Source organism: Pteronotus mesoamericanus, unplaced genomic scaffold (assembly GCF_021234165.1).
Source record: "Pteronotus mesoamericanus isolate MK-2021 breed Mesoamerican mustached bat unplaced genomic scaffold, CSHL_Meso_final contig_130, whole genome shotgun sequence".
Taxonomy (NCBI): Eukaryota; Metazoa; Chordata; class Mammalia; order Chiroptera; family Mormoopidae; genus Pteronotus; species Pteronotus mesoamericanus.
The window spans coordinates 11,951,713-11,971,570 of NW_026555060.1; the positions used below are offsets into that span (position 1 = coordinate 11,951,713).

General features: G+C 35.1%; 1 protein-coding gene across 1 annotated transcript in view; it reads left to right on the forward strand.

Annotated features, from left to right (window-relative positions):
- Positions 1-18,257, forward strand: part of ZEB1 (zinc finger E-box binding homeobox 1) — a 179,499-nt gene extending 161,242 nt beyond the window's left edge. The window contains exons 5-9 of the mRNA XM_054592204.1: positions 1,981-2,183; positions 6,048-6,153; positions 11,489-13,299; positions 15,396-15,576; positions 15,722-18,257. Of these exons, the coding sequence (XP_054448179.1) occupies positions 1,981-2,183; positions 6,048-6,153; positions 11,489-13,299; positions 15,396-15,576; positions 15,722-16,350 (2,930 nt within the window). The 3' untranslated portion in view covers positions 16,351-18,257. The remainder of the gene's footprint in view (positions 1-1,980; positions 2,184-6,047; positions 6,154-11,488; positions 13,300-15,395; positions 15,577-15,721) is intronic.
- The last annotated feature ends 1,601 nt before the right edge of the window (positions 18,258-19,858 follow it).

Sequence of the window (19,858 nt, forward strand, 5' to 3'; positions counted from 1 at the left end):
TGGTCCTTGAGCAAAACATTGTTTATGTAAACTTAAATTTTAATAAAGGTAATATGTTTATGAAGCATTTGGAGATTTTCTATGAAATTTTCTTTGGTAGTCTGTTTTTCTATAAGAAACTCAAAATGAAGGTAGAGATGATATTTACAATAAGATGTCACTTAGGAACTTATTTGAAGAAATAGATCAAATATGGAAACCTACTTTTAGTTAAAAAATATTAATTGACAAAGTATTACATTTTAGGATTGTAAGGTTAGATGGTTCCTAAATTATATATAGTTCATTCAGTGAACCCCAATTTATTCATAATGCCCTTATTTTTGAAAACTATTATATATTTATTCATTTATATCAAATTATACAGAAAATTTGTCAGTGTATTTCAATAGGGGAAAGAATATGAATAATCAGGCTCAAGAGGTCTTTATGAGCCAGGCCTAGACCTGGCTCCCATTATTACTTCCTCCCTCCCCCCGCCTTTATACATTCATTCTTTTGGTCTGAACTTGGTCAGTCTAACTATGTACTACTTACTCTCTGATGACAATAACTAAGTGTCATTTTCAAATACAAAAGAATTAACATTAAATAAATAATGATGATATTGTTATCTATAGAAAGATTCTGTTATGGTATACAAGTGTATATATATGCTTTATATATATTTTCCTTATATGTATATATGGAAAAAGTCCAACCATAGTTAATATAACAAGAATGGTTCATGCTACATCAGTGTAACCTGGCAGTCAAGGAGAAACAACTGGAATGAGCATATGTGATCAATGACAACTTCATTACACTAGTCAGTAGGGGCAGTAGATGCTGCTGAGTAGGCATGTATACTGTGTGGCCATCATATTCAAAATGACTGAGCGAGTGAGTAGAGCAACGAATTGACATCGAATTTTGTGTTAAGCTTAAACATTCTCTGCGGAAACTATTCAGATGATTTAGAAGGCTTTGGGGGATGATGCAATGAGTGCAGCACAAGTAAAAGTGCAGTACAAATGCTTCAGAGATGGTTGAGAATCTGTTGAAAGTGGTCCATGTGCTGAAAGGCCTGCAACAAGCAGAACACCTGAGAATGTTCAATGTGTACGGGCTTAATCAACAATGATTGGCAACAGATAGTACAAAAACTAGAAGCTGAACTGGGGATTCCAAAAACTACTGTGTCCAAGATTTTGAAGCAGGAACTTGGCATGAAACGTGTTATGGCAGAATTTGTTCCACAGCTGCTGCTGCTGCCAGAGCAGAAGGAACATTGTGCTGCAATTGCTAATGAGTTGCTTCAAACCGCTACCAATGAACCAGATTCCCTCAAGAATGTTATAACTGAAAGGGACTAAAGCGGCATTGTACTATTACAATGTTTCTTGTATCCTCAATAAATGTCTCTATTTTTCATAGTACATGGCTGTATACTCTCTGAACAGATCTTGTATATTTACAAATGTAATCTACATTCTAATTTTACTTTTATTTTCTTTGTCTAATTGGCCATACAAAAGAAGAAAATTGTGATTTAGTGAAAAACATATGGGACCTTAAAGTCAGACAGAACACATTTGAATCCTAACTTTATCACTTTTGGAACCATCTAACCTGATAATCCTAAAATGTAATACCATATTGTCAATTAAAAATCATTTACTGGCTGTGGGAATTTTAAGTTATTTAATCTTCCTGAACCTCACATTTTTGCTTTTATGAAATAGAGATGAGTATCATTGTATTGTTTTGAGGACCTAATATAAACCTGGTAGCGTAATAGCTATTACATAGCTTAGGGAGGGACTCATCGGTAGCTTTGGTAATATTTTTTAATATTTTTAATTTTATTTTTCAATTACTGTTGATGTTCAATATTATTTTATATGAATTTCAGGTGTATATCATAGTGGTTTAGACAATTACATAATACAATTTTTTTTAAATTTTTTAAATTTAAAATATATGATCTTTCTTTTACAGGAACACCAGATGCATTTTCCCAATTACTCACCTGCCCATATTGTGATAGAGGCTATAAACGCTTTACCTCTCTGAAAGAACACATTAAATATCGCCATGAAAAGAATGAAGATAACTTTAGTTGCTCCCTGTGCAGTTACACCTTTGCATACAGAACCCAACTTGAACGTCACATGACATCACATAAATCAGGAAGAGATCAAGTAAGTGAAATGAGCTTTCCAAATTTTGAGAATGTATCTCTCCATAGAAGGCAGGGATTTTTTAACAAACTTAGAAGTTAAAAAGATGCACTAGACAGTGTCTCATCTGCAGCCTTATAAAAAGAAAGTGATTATTTATTTGAATTATCTGGTCATTTCTGAGTTAACAGTCACATGTGAACATAATTTTAAAGGTGACTAAGTTTTTTCTTTTTCAGATAAGATCCTGTTCATCTCAATTTAATTATTTTGCATATACTATAACAAATATTTCTCTTAAGTTTATAACTGGATTTCATAATAACATTGTACTAAAATAGTCAGTGTAGGAAAATAAATACTGGTTACATAAAACACATGACTTACTACTGACCAAATTTAAATGAAAATCAAATAATAATAACGTTTCATTTTTTTGTGAACTATTTATTCTCAGTATAAGCTACAGTGTTTTTTTCCCTATAGTAAGGAAAGTTGCCTCCTCTAAGAATCTAAAGTTTATATTCTAATGCATTTTTATTCTGAAGACTCAATTTCCATATCGTTTATTCTACTTCTGTCACTTTGCCTTAATTTCTAGAAGTATAAACTAAGACTACTCTGTAAATATAAGTTACATGTAAACTGTTGGCTCTGTCTTTAAGGATTAAAGTGAAAGAATCTTGCCTGTTTTCCTTTTATAAGGTCTTGATAACCATCAGCTATTAATAATCAACTGAGTATCTTCTTAATTCTAACTTTAAAATTCAAATAAATATTCAGCTGTGCAGGGTATGTCAAGGCAGTATGTTGAGGTTGAGGCACCTGTCCATTTTCCTATATCAAAGGACTGTGAATATCTGTACACATTTATGTGAACTTTGCCCTAGGAGTATACGTTATATAAGTCATAATATCCCATAGAGAACAAGTTTTGCTAAGATGATGGCTAAACCAAAAGGTCAGACAAAAAATTGTGGAAAAAGAATGAGCATGGTCCACCTACCTTCTCAGGACTTCAGCAACAACACTCACAAAATAAGAATAGGGGTTGGGGGTTGGCAAATAAGGGACTATAGGATCAAGATTGTCTTAGATAGGTTAATGGTTAAGTCTGTGAAGGAGCACTTAAAATGAGAGAGAGTACCAAAAGGAGGAGGAAACTGATGCAGAGAAGGAACTACTGAAGACAGACACCATCTTTCTACCATCTGCCCCTATTATTAGTCTTATTAGTGACAATATAGATGAGTGCTCTTTTGATCTGAGAGCCCTATTGTAACCGTAATATAGACAGGCCTTGGGGGAAGAGCCTATTCACATGACATGGGGAGCAGATCTGTCCTGCAACTGCTGCCCCATATCCTTTCTGCACCACGGCCTTTGTTAAAGGAAAGGATCTCCAAAGGATAGAGCTGATAGTGAAAGCAGGAGATGCCATTATAAAAGCAAATCGAAAGATCTCTAATGAGCAAGAAACCATCTTTTTGATGATTTTTTTGATGAGTAAAAGGAAGTAGGTTTTATATATGAAATGTGTGGTCAGACTAAAGTCAGAAAAGAGCTGTGATAAATGTGGGGACCAATAAAGTGAGAAAATATAACTGAGAAGTCTTGGAAACAATTTAGATTATGAAGCGGCAAACTAAAGGGTAGAATGTCTAGCTTGCTGGCCTTTGAAAATCATCCCACATCTTAAAGGTAAGAATTTCCATGTCTTATTTATTCATTCAACAAATATTTGAGTTTCTACTATGTGTCAGCCTCTGTTCTAAGTGTTAAAAGCACAACAGTGAAAAAGATGAGCAAAGTCCCTGACAGTAGGGGGCATATATAAGGTGGGAAAACAGTAGGTTCACAGTTGTGAATACATAAAACATACAGTTTATTCTTGTATTAGTATTTATTAATTATTATATTTTCACATAAACAACTGTAAACCGACTTTTGTATCACCCTGTATTAATAGGTGATTTAAAAAAACAGATATAAAATATAAAAACAGACAGGCTGAGGAAAATAGAGGAAGAGGATAGAAAGTGATGAAAGCTGCTACTTGATTTGAAGATAGGGAGACCTTTCTGAACTAAGACTTGAATGAAATGAAGAAGCCAGTCATGGAATGATTAGGAGAAGGACATGCCATGCAAAGGGAACAGACTGAAGCATAAAAAGATCATAAGGCAGAAACCTGCCCGACGTCACCGAAGAACAGCCAGGAGGCCAGTGTGGTGAATAAAGGCGAGAAAGAGGGTGAGGCCAGGGTGCTCTGGGGGAGCAGATGATGTAGCTCTTCGCATAGGCCAGGATAAAGATTTCTGATTGTATTCTAAAATGTGATAGGAATGCCTTAGAGAGATATTGAATTTTAACTTTATTTTTTTATTTTGAGGGAACACTGGCTGTTGGACAGAGAATAGGTCAAGAAAGGCAAAAATGGAAGCACAGAGACCACTTAGAGGTGATTGCTGTAATCCAGGCCAGGGGTGGTTGGTGGCTTTAAACTTGGTGGTGGTGACAGACATTACTTAATGAGGAGTATTAGAGTCAGAATATATTTAGATGGCTTGCTGATAAAATAAGTAAGGATTTAAGGAAAAGAGAGGGTGCAAGGATTACTCTAAAATTCAGGGCCTAAGCAATAATCAAATAAATGAGGATGCTCTTCACAAACAGGAAATACTAGAGAAGGAGCTGATTTTTAGAAGAAATTAAAAGTTTGGTGTTAGTCATGTTAACAAATGCTTATCACCCTCCAATATCAAGGAATATCAAGGGAAGCAATTGGTGATAAGAGTCTATAATTGAGGGAAGAAGACTAAAGATATAAATTTGGGAATTGTCACCATATATTCAGTATTTAAAGCCATGGGTTTGGATGAAATAGTGCCTGATACATAGTAAGTACATACTCTCTTTCCTTTCTGCATGATACACAAAAGAGGAAGATTCCAGTTAGGGCAAGCATGAGGCAAGTAGTACTTGAGTTAAGTCCTTGGAAGATAGGTAGAATCTTAAAAGTCATAATTAAAGGGAAACATAGTCAAGAAATAAGGAATAGTATAAACCAAAGCAAGGAGGGAAAGAAGAGCAATCTCTGTGCAGGAAAAAAACACACTAAATGACTGAGACAGGGACTACTGGAGAACTGGTGAAGAATAAGCCAGCAAACTCAGGGGCTGTGAACTTGAAATCTGTAGACTAAGAATTTCTGTTCATGGGTTGATGGGAATCCCTTGGAGATTTATGAGTAGGATTTGATTCAATTCAAGCAGTACTTTTCTGAAATCAAGGGTATAGAATATAATTGAAATACATAAAAGTGAAGATTTGATAAATGAGACAGAAAGCTATTTTAATGATCTGTATTTGGCTGGAAAACATGGACTTTTTTTTAAATTGTCAGATTAAAGTACATTTTAGAAATATCAAACATGTAAGAGACAGGATAAAATGCTGGAAAAAGACTGGCCTTTTCTCCTGTTCAGGAGACCTTGATTTTCTGTTGAGTGACTGCTTTAGACAGATTACTGAATGTTCTTGACCTCAATTGCTTTATCTATAAACTAGAGTTCAAATGAGATAGTCTCCAGTTACAAGTATATATGTATATTTTTTTTGCTAAATACTATATTGCTTAATAAAGTATGATTCTGATACTTTAAATTCTTAGAAAGTGGAGATTTTTCTCTATGTCAAAATTCTGTTCCTACTAACACCCTCCTTTTTGGTAATATTTCAAGTGTTAGATTTTTGTGACTGCTATAATTTGAAGCCTTTCAGAAACCAAATAGTCACCAAAGCATTACTTTTAGCATGTTGGATGTTCTTTATGTCTAAAGCTTTTTTTCACTTTATAAATAAAATACCAATTCTTTCTTACAGAGACATGTGACGCAGTCTGGGGGTAATCGTAAATTCAAGTGCACTGAATGTGGAAAAGCTTTCAAATACAAACACCATCTAAAAGAGCACTTAAGAATCCACAGTGGTAAATATTTGCTATCTTTCTACACCTTAAATATTACAGCATACATGCAAATAAATATAACATGTGACATACGCACATGATTAGAAATGCCTTGTTTTTCTTTTAGGACACAGATGACTCTGGAAAAATTTTCTGTTTATAAATGGTATTTTATTGGAATTTTAATCATTGACTAAAGTATATCAAGTTGATATAATATGACACACGCAAAAGTTCCTTATCAAAACATAATACGTCTTAACAAGAAGTACAACCTGAAAACACTTTAGTTTTCTGATGAATGTTAATTTCATGTCCTCCTCTCTTGCACAGTTAATAGGATAATGACAAAGAGTATAGAGGTACAATTTGCAGAAGGAAATGGGATAAAGACATTCTTTACTGGAGAGGAGCAGAAATGGAGCTCCAGATGGGAAATGCTGAAGGGTGATGGGGAGTCAGCGGGGTGGGGGTGAGGGGTGGCACTTGAGGAGAGAGGAAACTGCAGTGTTAATGAGAATTGAAAAGAAAAATGGGTCTCCCATCATTTCATCTTTCTATTCCATATCATTTCTAAATCATTATTTACAAAATAAATATTATTATGTGGTAAAAAATATCATGTATTTTTTAGAAACATAAAAACAAAGGTAGTTATATTTGTATTTTTTCAGAGGCTCTACTTGAACAAAAGGTATCGAGAAAACCTAGCACCAAATTGCACTGTGAAATCTGTTCATCTCCTGATTAATTTTGATATGCTACTTTAGATTTAAGTAATTTTAATAAAAAATAATAGCTAATGAATGGGAAATTATGGTATCTGCACATTGCATATTTTGTGGAAATTATTGTATTAACACATAAACATCATCCTACTAAAGGAGTTCAGTTGGGTGGCTTTGTGAGGGGTCATTTGTGATACCTGTATTTTATTTTGGAACATCAAAGGTTCTGTAAGTTTTACTGTATTGATCATTGAGGGCTAAATAATGTTAAAGTTATCACTTTAAAATGCTCAAGCCAAGATTCTTACAAAAACATTTATTTATTTTCACGGATTAATGTTTCTGGAAAGCAGAGGTAGACTTTTGCAGCCTGCCACAGGATCCTATTTCTTAGCTCATGTTTTCATCAATAATACATTTTTCATAACCTCCCTTCCTACCAGAGATGATTTGAAGTTGTTGATAGAGTTACTGCTAATTTGGAAGAGTTTTTAAAAATAATGAAATGGGGTAGAGGAAGGAAAGTAAAGCTTGGAGTAAGATTCATGTACAAGGTGAATGTCCTATGGTTCTGTTGCAGTTGTGTAGCAGAATTTATCAGATCTATAGATGATATAAGTTGGGAGACATGAGTCATGCCAAAGATTAAAATACAGATATAGAAGGAAGTTGATATTTAATCACAGCATCCTGCATTGATAGTCAGCAGTCAGTCTCAATCAAGTACCAAGTAGGGAGCTACTGTCTGTAGTACTTACAGAAAAATTTTAAGAGTTTGGATGGTCACAAGCTTTGTCTAAGCTAACAGTATGCTGCTACTGCTACTTAAAAATCTAGTGCGAATCTAGGCCATATCATGGAACATAGAACTCTGCACTGCCCATTCATTACATACTTAAATCTGTCTTGTTCTTCAAATAATTTACCATGAGGCTTGTATACCTTTAATACACAGTAAATTTTAATTTAAAAATATAAAGAAAATAAAGTTAAAGTAAAACAGGCATGAAATAAATGTGAAAAAAATGAATACTATAAAATTCTTTGCACATCCTTGAAATGGACCACAAATTAGACTCTAAGGTTTAGGAAGTAAGAAAACTGCAATCAGTAACCAAGACCAGAGTGTGCATGAGTAAAAGAAATCTGTTACTAGAAAAGCACACCTTTCCTAATACTAAGTCTATAGAGAAACTTGTTCTTTGAAACATCATAAAGATGAAAGAGAAAAATGCAATTTTTATCATCCTCAGAAATATGCTTAGTACAGTGGAGAACATGATAGGGTTTTCTTTTTTAAAATAAGATTCTTCAACAGAGTCCAGAAATATCACTGGCTATTTCACCAAAGTGCAATTAGGAAAAAGCATTTCACCAGGGTGACTACTTGAACAATCCGAGTCTACAGCTCTCTGATGGCCTGTTTTATTCCAAGGGAAGATACTGAGCAGGGGGACTCAGTGTTATCCCAGGACTGGTAACAATCTGCAAGCTAGTCATTACCAGTTCTTTTAAAACAGAAATTGAAGGGAAGCATTTATAAACTCATATATCAAGACAATGCTGTACAATTTCATTCTATTTTACATAATATTGGTCCACACTAGTTTGGAAATTTAAAACAAAAAAAATGAAAATAAAAAGTTATTCTTCCCCACAGATAGTGTTAAAAGCACTGTTTAAAGTATGTAATAATGGATGATTGCATATCCTTCAGTAATCCTCTGTAGTTTTTTTTCTCAGTTGAGTTTTTAAAAGGTATTAAAGATCAAGGTCCTCAATTATACTCGCTAAAATTACACTGATTGTTGCTATCTTCTGATACCCATAACGTGAGCCCTCTGCAGAGTCATGTGTCAGCCAGCATTTGAACTCTGCATATGGGACCTGAGCTATGAGGAGGAGGTCGCCATACCTCCACTCAGAGGTGAGACAAAATAGCACCTGCACATAGGCTGTGATCCTCCCCAGAAAATAATGTAAGTTTGTCCCATGGCCTTATAGTAATTTTAATCTGGAAAGTATTTACATCAGATGCAACCAAACACCCACCTCAGCCATTGAAAAAAATAACTCAGTGTTGATAGTGCATTTAACTTTGAGCAGCCCACTTCCCCATGTCACCTCCAGGATTTAGCAGTTGCAAACATTAACATAAATAGGTACATTAAGTGATATTCTTTGCCTATACACCATAAGGCTATGAAGTTAAAGAGCAGGGGTTTTCTTGACTTTGACAGTAATTCTCAACAATAACAATAATGATAACTAGCATGTATTGAACACAACTAAGTACAGCTACATTCTAGTTGTTTGTATGCATTCACTCATATAGTCTTCACAATAACTCTATGAGGTAGATGCTACTATCTCCTCCTTTTTACCGGTGAGAAAAATGGAATCTCAGAGAGCTTAATTAACTTGTCCATAGTCATTAAACTAATGCATGGTAAAGCTGTTCTCTGATGTAGGCATCCTGACTCCAAAGCCATTGCCTCAATCATTGTGCTTCTCCACTTCCCTATTTGTAAAGCTAAGAATAATCTATATTATAGATGCTTATTTTCCTAGTGAGCAAGAGGATCAAGAGAGTAAGAGAACAAACATATAGCTCATCTAAAAATTTATCAAATAATTAAAAATGTTAAAATAGAGATACACTAGACTATACCCCTTGTTTTACCACTCCTAGAAATTTTTATCTGATACATTTTGAGTATTGAGTCATGTTTCAGGTATCCTATTGGAAACATTAATAAATTGGAGAATTTCTGGAGGTGAGTTAGCAAGTGGGTGAGAGTTCAAAACACCATGTCCCATGAGTGTTTGAAGGACCTGGATATGTTTAGCCCACATAAGAATAGTTTAAGGATGCATATGACAACACTCAACACTTCATCAGTTTGAAAGTCTAGCTTGTAGAAGAAAAGTCAGGCTTGTTTTATGTGGCATCAGAAGGGCAATCTAGCACAGGGAAGTAAGTGAGCATTATACCAAGCCAGCTGAACCTGCATATCAGTAGAAATGCTTTGTAAAAGAATCACTAACATTTACTGAGAGCACACTGAGTTTCACTGTATTATCTCATATACCTGCTATAACAAGCCCAAGAGGGGGTGTATCTACATTTATTTACACACCAAAACCCTGAAACTTGGAAAGGTTAAGAAAGTAGTATGTGACAGACCTAAGGTCTGAACTCAAATCCATGGTCCTCAGCAGGACCAAACTAGACCATCTTCAGGGTTGCACAGTGGCACTAACCTCCTCTTAATAAAGGATTTTCAGCAGAAAATAACCACTGTTGAGGATGATATAAAATGATCTCTTCATTGAGAAGGAGGCTATACTAGGGGACTTCTTAGATCCCTTTCAATTCTATTATCTGATTTTTTTAAGTAATGAAATTTCTGAAAAAACATAGCTCACTTTTTAAAACTCTACAACATTGAAGTCATAGAACTAGGAGAACTTAAATTGCCTTTCCCACTGCTTTTATTTTAATTCATTTTAATTCTTAAAAAGAAAGGGGGAGAAAAAGAGCTTTATTTTAGTATTGAGTGGATAAGTGAGTATCAATATATTTTATAATTCTATAGTTAGCCATTTGTCAACCTAAAAAAAGGTTTAATGTGCATCTTTGTGACCTGTATACACTATAATAAATGCAAGGGACAGATGGCACACAAAACCCAGACGTTTCTATCTTATTTCTAAAACTGATAGTCTGTAACCTTTAACTTATAAATTAATGAACTCTAACTATAAATTAAGTGTGAAATATTCCTTTTATCTCAGAACTTGTCAAAATTTTCTACCAAAATATCCCCAACAGCCAAGAATAATAAATGCCCTTGTACCCCTGGAAGGTTTAGGGAAGCATCTTGAAAGGAGGCCTCTACAAACAAAAAGTTCCTTTGACATTGTGGTTTTTTCCTAACAATTCTCACAAGCGTTGCATTTGTGCAACATAATATATGTTTTAATATAAAAATAATATTTTAAGTTATAACTACTGTCACTAAAATTGAAACTCCAAGATGCTTTGCATACCCACTAGAACATTGCCTTATATCTCCCAGAGTACATACATCCCATTTAATCAAGGTTTACAGAAATATTTTATATTTAAAGTTTTATTCCCATTGAGAAATATTTTTTCAAGAGAACCTTATAGATATGGGAAAGAGATATCTATATGATTCATTCAATCAGAGATATTCATACTTGTTAAGTCTTATGGGATATTTCAGTTACTTTTCTTTCCTCTAATATTAATTTCTCCTGCAGGTGGTTAAGTAAAGTGAAATATAGAAATTACATACTTTGGCAAAACAGGATTAAAAAAATATTTAAAAGAGTAGGATTTAATATATTTTGGGTATGTGAGAATGATTTGAAGTTTTAAAGGTTAGCAGAAATATTACATACATAGGCAGAGAAGTTTGCCTTATTAGTTCAGACTAATGTTTTACCAGTTTTTATAACATTTATGTAGCTTTTGAACTTAAAATGATGATTCTAAAAAAATTGTATCACAAATATATATATAGTAACCACTTTTTTGTCTTAGGAAAATGTGGGTACATACTAATTTATAAATATATATATATTTTGTTGTTGTTTAGGAGAGAAGCCATATGAATGCCCAAACTGCAAGAAACGTTTTTCCCATTCTGGTTCCTATAGCTCACACATAAGCAGTAAGAAATGTATCAGCTTAATGCCTGTGAACGGACGACCAAGAACAGGACTCAAGACATCTCAGTGTTCCTCACCGTCTCTTTCAGCATCGCCAGGCAGTCCCACACGACCACAAATACGGCAAAAGATAGAGAATAAACCCCTTCAAGAACAACTTTCTGTAAACCAAATTAAAACTGAACCTGTGGATTATGAATTCAAACCCATAGTGGTTGCTTCAGGAATCAACTGTTCAACCCCTTTACAAAATGGGGTTTTTAGTGGTGGTGGCCCATTACAGGCAACCAGTTCTCCTCAGGGTGTGGTGCAAGCTGTTGTTCTGCCAACAGTTGGTTTGGTGTCTCCCATAAGTATCAATTTAAGTGATATTCAGAATGTACTTAAAGTGGCAGTAGATGGTAATGTAATAAGGCAAGTTTTGGAGAATAATCAAGCCAATCTTGCATCCAAAGAACAAGAAACAATCAGTGCTTCATCCATACAGCAAGGTGGCCATTCTGTTATTTCAGCCATCAGTCTTCCTTTGGTTGATCAAGATGGAACAACCAAAATTATCATTAACTACAGTCTTGAACAGCCCAGCCAACTCCAAGTTGTTCCTCAAAATTTAAAAAAAGAAAATCCAATTCCAACAAATAGTTGCAAAAGTGAAAAGTTACCAGAAGATCTTACTGTTAAATCTGAGAAAGACAAAAGCTTCGAAGGAGGAGTGAATGACAGCACTTGCCTTCTGTGTGATGATTGTCCAGGAGATATTAATGCACTTCCAGAATTAAAGCACTATAACCTAAAGCAGTCTGCTCAGCCTCCTCCACTCCCTGCACCGGAAGCTGAGAAGCCCGAGGCCTCTGCTTCATCAGGTTCTGGAGATGGCAATTTGTCCCCCAGTCAGCCACCATTAAAGAACCTCTTGTCTCTTCTGAAAGCATATTATGCTTTGAATGCACAACCCAGTGCAGAAGAGCTCTCAAAAATTGCTGACTCAGTAAACCTACCACTGGATGTAGTAAAAAAGTGGTTTGAAAAGATGCAAGCTGGACAGATTTCAGTGCAGTCTTCTGAACCATCTTCTCCCGAACCAGGCAAAGTAAATGTCTCTGCAACGAACGATGATCAGCCTCAGTCTACAAATGCAAATGATTCCCAGGACAGCACAGTAAATCTACAAAGTCCTCTGAAGATAACTAACTCCCCAGTTTTACCAGTAGGATCAACCATCAATGGTTCCAGAAGTATTACATCCTCCCCATCACCTCTAAACCTTTCTTCATCCAGAAATACACAGGGTTACTTGTACACAGCAGAAGGTGCACAAGAAGAGCCACAAGTTGAACCTCTTGATCTTTCACTACCAAAGCAACAGGGAGAATTATTGGAAAGGTCAACTATCACTAGTGTTTACCAGAACAGTGTTTATTCTGTCCAGGAAGAACCCTTGAACTTGTCTTGTGCAAAAAAGGAGCCACAGAAGGACAGTTGTGTTACAGACTCAGAACCAGTTGTAAATGTAATCCCACCAAGTGCCAACCCCATAAATATTGCTATACCTACAGTCACTGCCCAGTTACCCACAATTGTGGCCATTGCTGACCAGAACAGTGTTCCATGCTTGCGAGCACTAGCTGCCAATAAACAGACTATTTTGATTCCCCAGGTGGCTTACACATACTCAACTACAGTCAGCCCTGCAGTGCAGGAACCAGCCTTGAAAGTGATCCAGCCAAATGGAAATCAGGTAATAAAAAAAAAAAAAAAAAAAGGCTCCCATCCTGACCTGTTTAGTAAATGGCTGGTTTAACTTATTTTAATGAGTTTTTCTATAAAGCCAAGCAAGTTGTTACAAACTGTTACTTTTGAAAGTAAATAGGTGAGTGCTTTAACTTTTGTAGCATCATGTCTTCAGTTATTTCCTAATCTGAGGTATAGTTATCAACTAAAGTTTAAAGTGTTATTCTGTTTTGAAAATGATTGATAAGTATCAGTTAAAGACCTGACTTTTTTTCCTAATCCTCACCTGAGGGCATGCTTATTGATTTTAGAGCAAGGGGAAGGGAGGGAGAGAGAAGGAGAGAAACAGCAAACATTGACGTGAGAGAGAAACATCAATCAGTTACCTCTCACACATGCCTAACCAGGGACCAAACCCACAACCCAGGTATATGCCCTGACCAGAAATTGAACCCAGGACCTTTGGACTTACAGGACAGTGCTCCAACCAACTGAGCCACACCAACCAAGAGATTTGATTTTTTGAAGCTAGAGACTGAAAAGAAAAATTGGAATACTCGCTAATTGGGCTTTTGTTTTTATAATAATTTCTGCCTTGATTAGGATCATTAATAAATGAAAATATGCTTCCCTTCACAGACATTTCACACCAGGCAAACTTAGCTATCACTTTTTGTTAATACCTCTGTTTATAAAAGGTGTTAATTAAACAAGAATTAAGTACACAAAGAAGTCATCTAATAATTTACTGATCATTTTATGACCTGTAAATTAACAACATTCAATAATAATTAGTATATGTGAGGAAATATGGTTGTGAATCAATAAATGCATTTTCCCAGAATTCATGATGGTTCTGGATAGAAACATTTCGTATGATTGTTGTGGTTCTCATTGTCTAGGCTTTTTCTGTTGCTGACTTCGATGTCTCTCCACCTTTTTCCCATCAATTTTGATTGAATCAAATGATTTGATCCTTTAGCCAAAATTGGCTATAAGTAGGTACAGCTGAAATAATTACAATAGCCTGTTCAAATGTGTTTTATGCTTTTCCCCTTTAAATATTGCCTCCAATTGGGTTTTCTGTAATGATGATGACTCCTGAAAAAATTACATATGACCAGTGAATCCATCTAAACTTTTTGTTTATAGAACACCATGCATGTCTTTGAATAATAGAAGGGGAACCACTAACGTTTCACTTAATTATGACTAGATCAAATAGCAGGATTCAGCTTACTTAGCACCCACTGACAGCTCAGAAATGACCCAGACAGAGGGCTGCACCTCTCCTACTTCACAAAGCCATGAGAAATGTTGTGGGAAACCTTTAAACTTTTAGAAAATGTGTAGGTTTAGAGACAACAGAATCAAAGACTTCAGAAAAGACACAAGGATGTTAGGGGACTCAGTTCCACTACATACTCCATACTCCTTCCAGGATTATCCTGCCTACTTGAGGGCCTCCTGCCAGCAGTTATCTTCCTGAGAAGGCCTGAAATGTTTCTGTTCCACTGAAATTCTAAAGATTCATTTTGACTAACAAATATTCTTGTTTAAAAACATAGACCCTCCTGCATTGTTTTTCCATCTTGCTCCTTAGAAAAATGATAGAATAAACCACTCTCTTTTCAAGGAGTCCAAAGAAGTTAATTCATAGGACTCTGAAGCTCTGGAAGGTATAATTTGAAGTCCACCTTTTAAAAACAGAATCTTAACTTTTGCCTAGTGAAACCCAGAATGAAAAAATGAAGGTAAAGAATGCAGTTAGATACTATTCACAGGGAACTAAGTAAATTTGTTACTACACATTTTACATTTTTTCTTTTTGGTATCCCTTCCTTTCAGTACCAGTTGGCCATACATTTTTGTTACAGTTGTGACTATATTGCCCCCAACCTCACTTTTATCTACATCAGCCTCTATTTCTCATTTAATACCATTGTTGGAACCCATATGCAGTGATGATCAGTATATTTGCTTTCTTTGATGAAGTTGCTAAAAGTATACATCAAAGTAGTTCTTTAACCTATACTTTTATTTATGTCTTTTGTTTATCTTTTAAATTTAAATTAAACTTTCTTACTGCGTTTATTCCTTTAGGATGAAAGACAAGACACTAGCTCAGAAGGAGTATCAAATGTAGAAGATCAGAATGACTCTGATTCCACACCACCCAAAAAGAAAATGAGGAAGACAGAAAATGGAATGTATGCTTGTGATTTGTGTGATAAGATATTCCAAAAGAGTAGCTCATTACTGAGACATAAATATGAACACACAGGTATGTTGATGAACCTGACAGTTTTTGAAAATGAGTCTATAATCCTTTCTGCAATCTGAAGTACCCTCCTAAGTCTTACAAGGATTTTATTTGCTTAAAACCACGCTTTTATTTCATAGTTGCCTTTTTTTTTCCTCCCCCTCAGGAAAAAGACCTCATGAGTGTGGGATCTGTAAAAAGGCATTTAAACACAAACATCATTTGATTGAACATATGCGACTACATTCTGGAGAAAAGCCCTATCAATGTGACAAATGTGGAAAGCGTTTCTCACACTCTGGGTCTTATTCTCAGCACATGAATCATCGCTACTCCTATTGCAAGAGAGAAGCAGAGGAACGTGATAGCATGGAGCAGGAAGAGGCAGGACCCGAGGTCCTAACAAGTGAGCATGTTGGTGTGAGGGCATCTCCCTCACAGGTCGACTCAGATGAGCGAGAGAGTTTGACAAGGGAAGACGATGAAGACAGTGAAAAAGAAGAGGAGGAAGAGGAGGATAAAGAGATGGAAGAACTACAGGAAGAGAAAGAATGTGAAAAACCACAAGTGGATGAGGAGGAGGAAGAGGAAGAAGTAGAAATGGAGGAGGAAGAGGAAGAGGAGGAGGAGGAGGAGGAGGAAGAGGAGGGAGAAGAGGCAGAGAATGAGGGAGAAGGAGCAAAAACTGAAGGTGCCATGAAGGATGATGGAGCTGTAAATCAAGTGAGCAGCTTAGAACAAAAAGGAAGCCAGAATAGTGAGGAAGTGTCTGAACAAAAAACAAATGAAGCCTAATAGTTTTTCTAGAAGGAAAATAAATTCTAATTGGTAATGAAGTTTGTTCTATATTATACATGCTTTTCATGGAAACACAGTAATCTGTATACTGTGATTTCTGTTCACTACTGTGTAAAGTAAAAATTTTAAAAAATACAAAATACAAAAAAAAAGGAAAAAACACAAAAAAAATCCAGGTGTGCCTGAACCTCAGACCTAGTAATTTTTCGTGCATTTTTCAAAGTTAGGAACAAGTTTGTAACGTGAAGCAGATTAGAAAAGTTTAATGACTCAGAAAGCAAGGATTTAACAGGTTAAAGAAAACTGGCTAAACATCTGGCATTGTTTCATTTTATCAGTATTAATTATCATTCTTATGTTGGTTTATGCTTAAGCTGTACAATTGGGAGACATTTTATAATTTTTTATTGGTAAACATGCTAAATCCACTTCAGTATTTTACTATGTTTTTTTAAAATGTGAGAACTTCTGCACTACAAAATTCCCTTCAGAGAGAAGTATATTGCAGTTCCAAATCGTGCTAACTACCTTTTATAAATTCAGTTTAGAAGGTAGTAATTTCTAATATTTAGATTTCAGAGTAGAGTGTATTCTCATTTAAAGTGTATTGTTAGCCTTAAGAAAGCAGCCGATAGAAGAACTGAAATTCCTTACTCATGTGGTTTAAAATGGAGTTCAAAAGATTGTCTTTGCATTCTGATTGCAGGGACTAACAGTGTTAATACTGTAAGGACAGCAGAGTTGTCAGAATCAGTGTTTGTAATTGTGTTTGAGTATGTGGTGACAAATATGAAGGATATGATATGAAGCTTTGTATCTCCTTTGGCCTTAAGCAAGACCTGTGTGCTGTAAGTGCCATTTACCAGTATTTTTGAGGATCTAACCCGCCATCATTCAGTGTGTGGCCTACAATAACTAGCATTTGTTGATTTGTTTGTTTTATCAAAATTCCAAAATAAAACTTAAAACCACTGACTCTGTCAGAGAAACTGAAACACTGGGACATTTCATCTTTTAATTCCTCAGTATTCATTTTGTGTTAATTGACTTTCAGAATTTCTCTACAGAAATGAAAGGGAAATTTTCTAATCTGCTTTATCCATGTACTTGCATTTCTGACATGGACATGCCATTGTTATTTGGCTCATAACTGTTTCCAAATGTTAGTTATTATGGACCCAGTTTATTAACATCATTAGCTGATTTTTACCTATCAGTATTATTTTATTTCTTTTAGTTTATAGATCTGTGCAACATTTTTGTACTGTATGTCTTCAAATCTGGCAGTATTAATACCCTTCTTACTGACATATGTACTTTTAGTTTTAGAAAACTTTTATATTTATGTGTCTTATTTTTATATTTCTTTATTTATTACACAGTGTAGTGTATAATACTGTAGTTTGTATTAATACAATAATATATTTTAGTATGAAAATTTGGAAAGTTGATAAGATTTAAAGTAGAGATGCAATTGGTTCTCTTGCATTGAGATTTGATTTAACAGTGTTATGTTAACATTTATACTTGCCTTGGGACTGTAGAACAGAATTTAAATGGGAATGTATTAGTTTTACAACTACAATCAAGTCATTTTACCTTTACCCAGTTTTTAATATAAAACTCTTAAATTTTGAAATTCACTGTGTGACTAATAGCATGATGTGCTGCGGTTTTATTAAGAGATTAGCCTAACCATAAAATTCTCATTTCCTTAGTAAGCCAAATTAGGATAACCTTATATAAACAGTGTTGGGAACAATGTTTAACATTTTGTGCCAATTTGTTCCTGTATTCATGTATGTAAGTTGCAAATCTGACTCTTCATTTTTAAGTTCCTTGTTACACCATGATCATTTTCTAGTTTTTTACCAGACTCCCCATCTCACAATAAAATGCATCAACAAGCCTGACCTGCTGTCATCTTTTAATCCTTATCAAGATCATCTTTGGGAAACTCTCTTTGAAATGGGGTACTAACATTGTCATCTTGCATTAGATTTATCTTGGGCTGAGTTTGGGTAACAAACTAAATGTTTTAGACATTCATCACTAAATTACGATTTTCTTGAGGCTCTTTCTGGAAGGTCAGCATTGACGACAACTAACGGCCTCCTCAAAGGTTGCTCCCTCTTCCTAAAACCCTTACCTCTTGATCTAAGGTCACTCCAGGGAAGCCTGGGTTTAGGATGCCTTTCCCTTGTACTCTCACAGCTCCTTCTATCTTTCTCATCATAGCCCTTAGGCAATTATTCATATTTCTTACCCACTAGGGACAGGGGCCATGTCTACCATAGTTGTTACCTCACCTCACAGAGTGCCTGGCACCAGTAGGTGCAACACTGAATGAAGATATATTTTGCATATTAACATAGCTCAGCTATGTTTTTACTACTCTTCAGCTTCTAATCTGAGAATATGTATGTTAAATGATTCCAGCAATTTAATAATTTTCTTATTCAGGTCCTATTAAACACTAGATAATAAAAATAGACAAATAATAAATTACATATTCTTTTTCTATTACAATACAATTCTGATTTGAGAGTTTATTTCTTGGTATTTCTCTGGTATTTAACTTCATGGTACATAACACAGGCATTCAAGGCCTGTAAATATGACCGCCTCCCAGAGAAGTGATAGACCAATCCTAGTAGACTTTGATTTTAGGAGCCAGTTCCCTTTTTATAGCCTCATACTCCTAGGTGCTTGTTAACATCAGGTTTCTTCATTTCCTCTGTCACTGAGAAAAGCTATCCAATACACAAATTCATTGTACACAGGAAATAAGAATAACCCTTCTTAGGAGTCATTCATACTGTAGTCACTTTAATAAGAAGCTCAAAGAAGGCAGTGCTTGATACATAAACAGTTAATATAGGAATCTGGGCAATAGAAAAATTTTGAAAAATGTGTGAACACTTCCCCATATTCCCTCAAATTATATAACAACAACATTGCCATATGTTATTTACTTGTGCTGTGTAGAGGTGCTTCACTGCTATTTTCAAAATTAATTTTCACAAAAGCCTTACAAAATTTAAAGACCATGTACCCATGAACACATACAATTTAAGTTGCAGAATAAGGATTTGAACACATGTCTATCTGACTCTTAAGATCCATGCCTTTAACTAGCCTATATCAAATCTCATGTAAGAATAGCTTATACTATCTACATTTAAATTCAAGCCTGGACTTGGAGATTATGAATAGAAAATGTCAGCAAGACAGATAGACATTTCATAATGTGGTGAAAAAGAAAAGGGAGCGCATAAGATTTTTCAAGTCTGTGTGCAAACGATATTTGCCTTGAGAACATGAAAATATAAACTTAGATTTCTGAAGATCAGTGGGAGGTTATATTAGGACAATCACAATATAGACTTTGTCTCTGAACCTTGAAAAAAGTGGAAGCTCCTCTGCTCTAGTGAACATGCATTCCATTCAACAACATTTTTCCCCCAACAACACATGGGATGTTCATGAAGAGAAAAAATAGGGT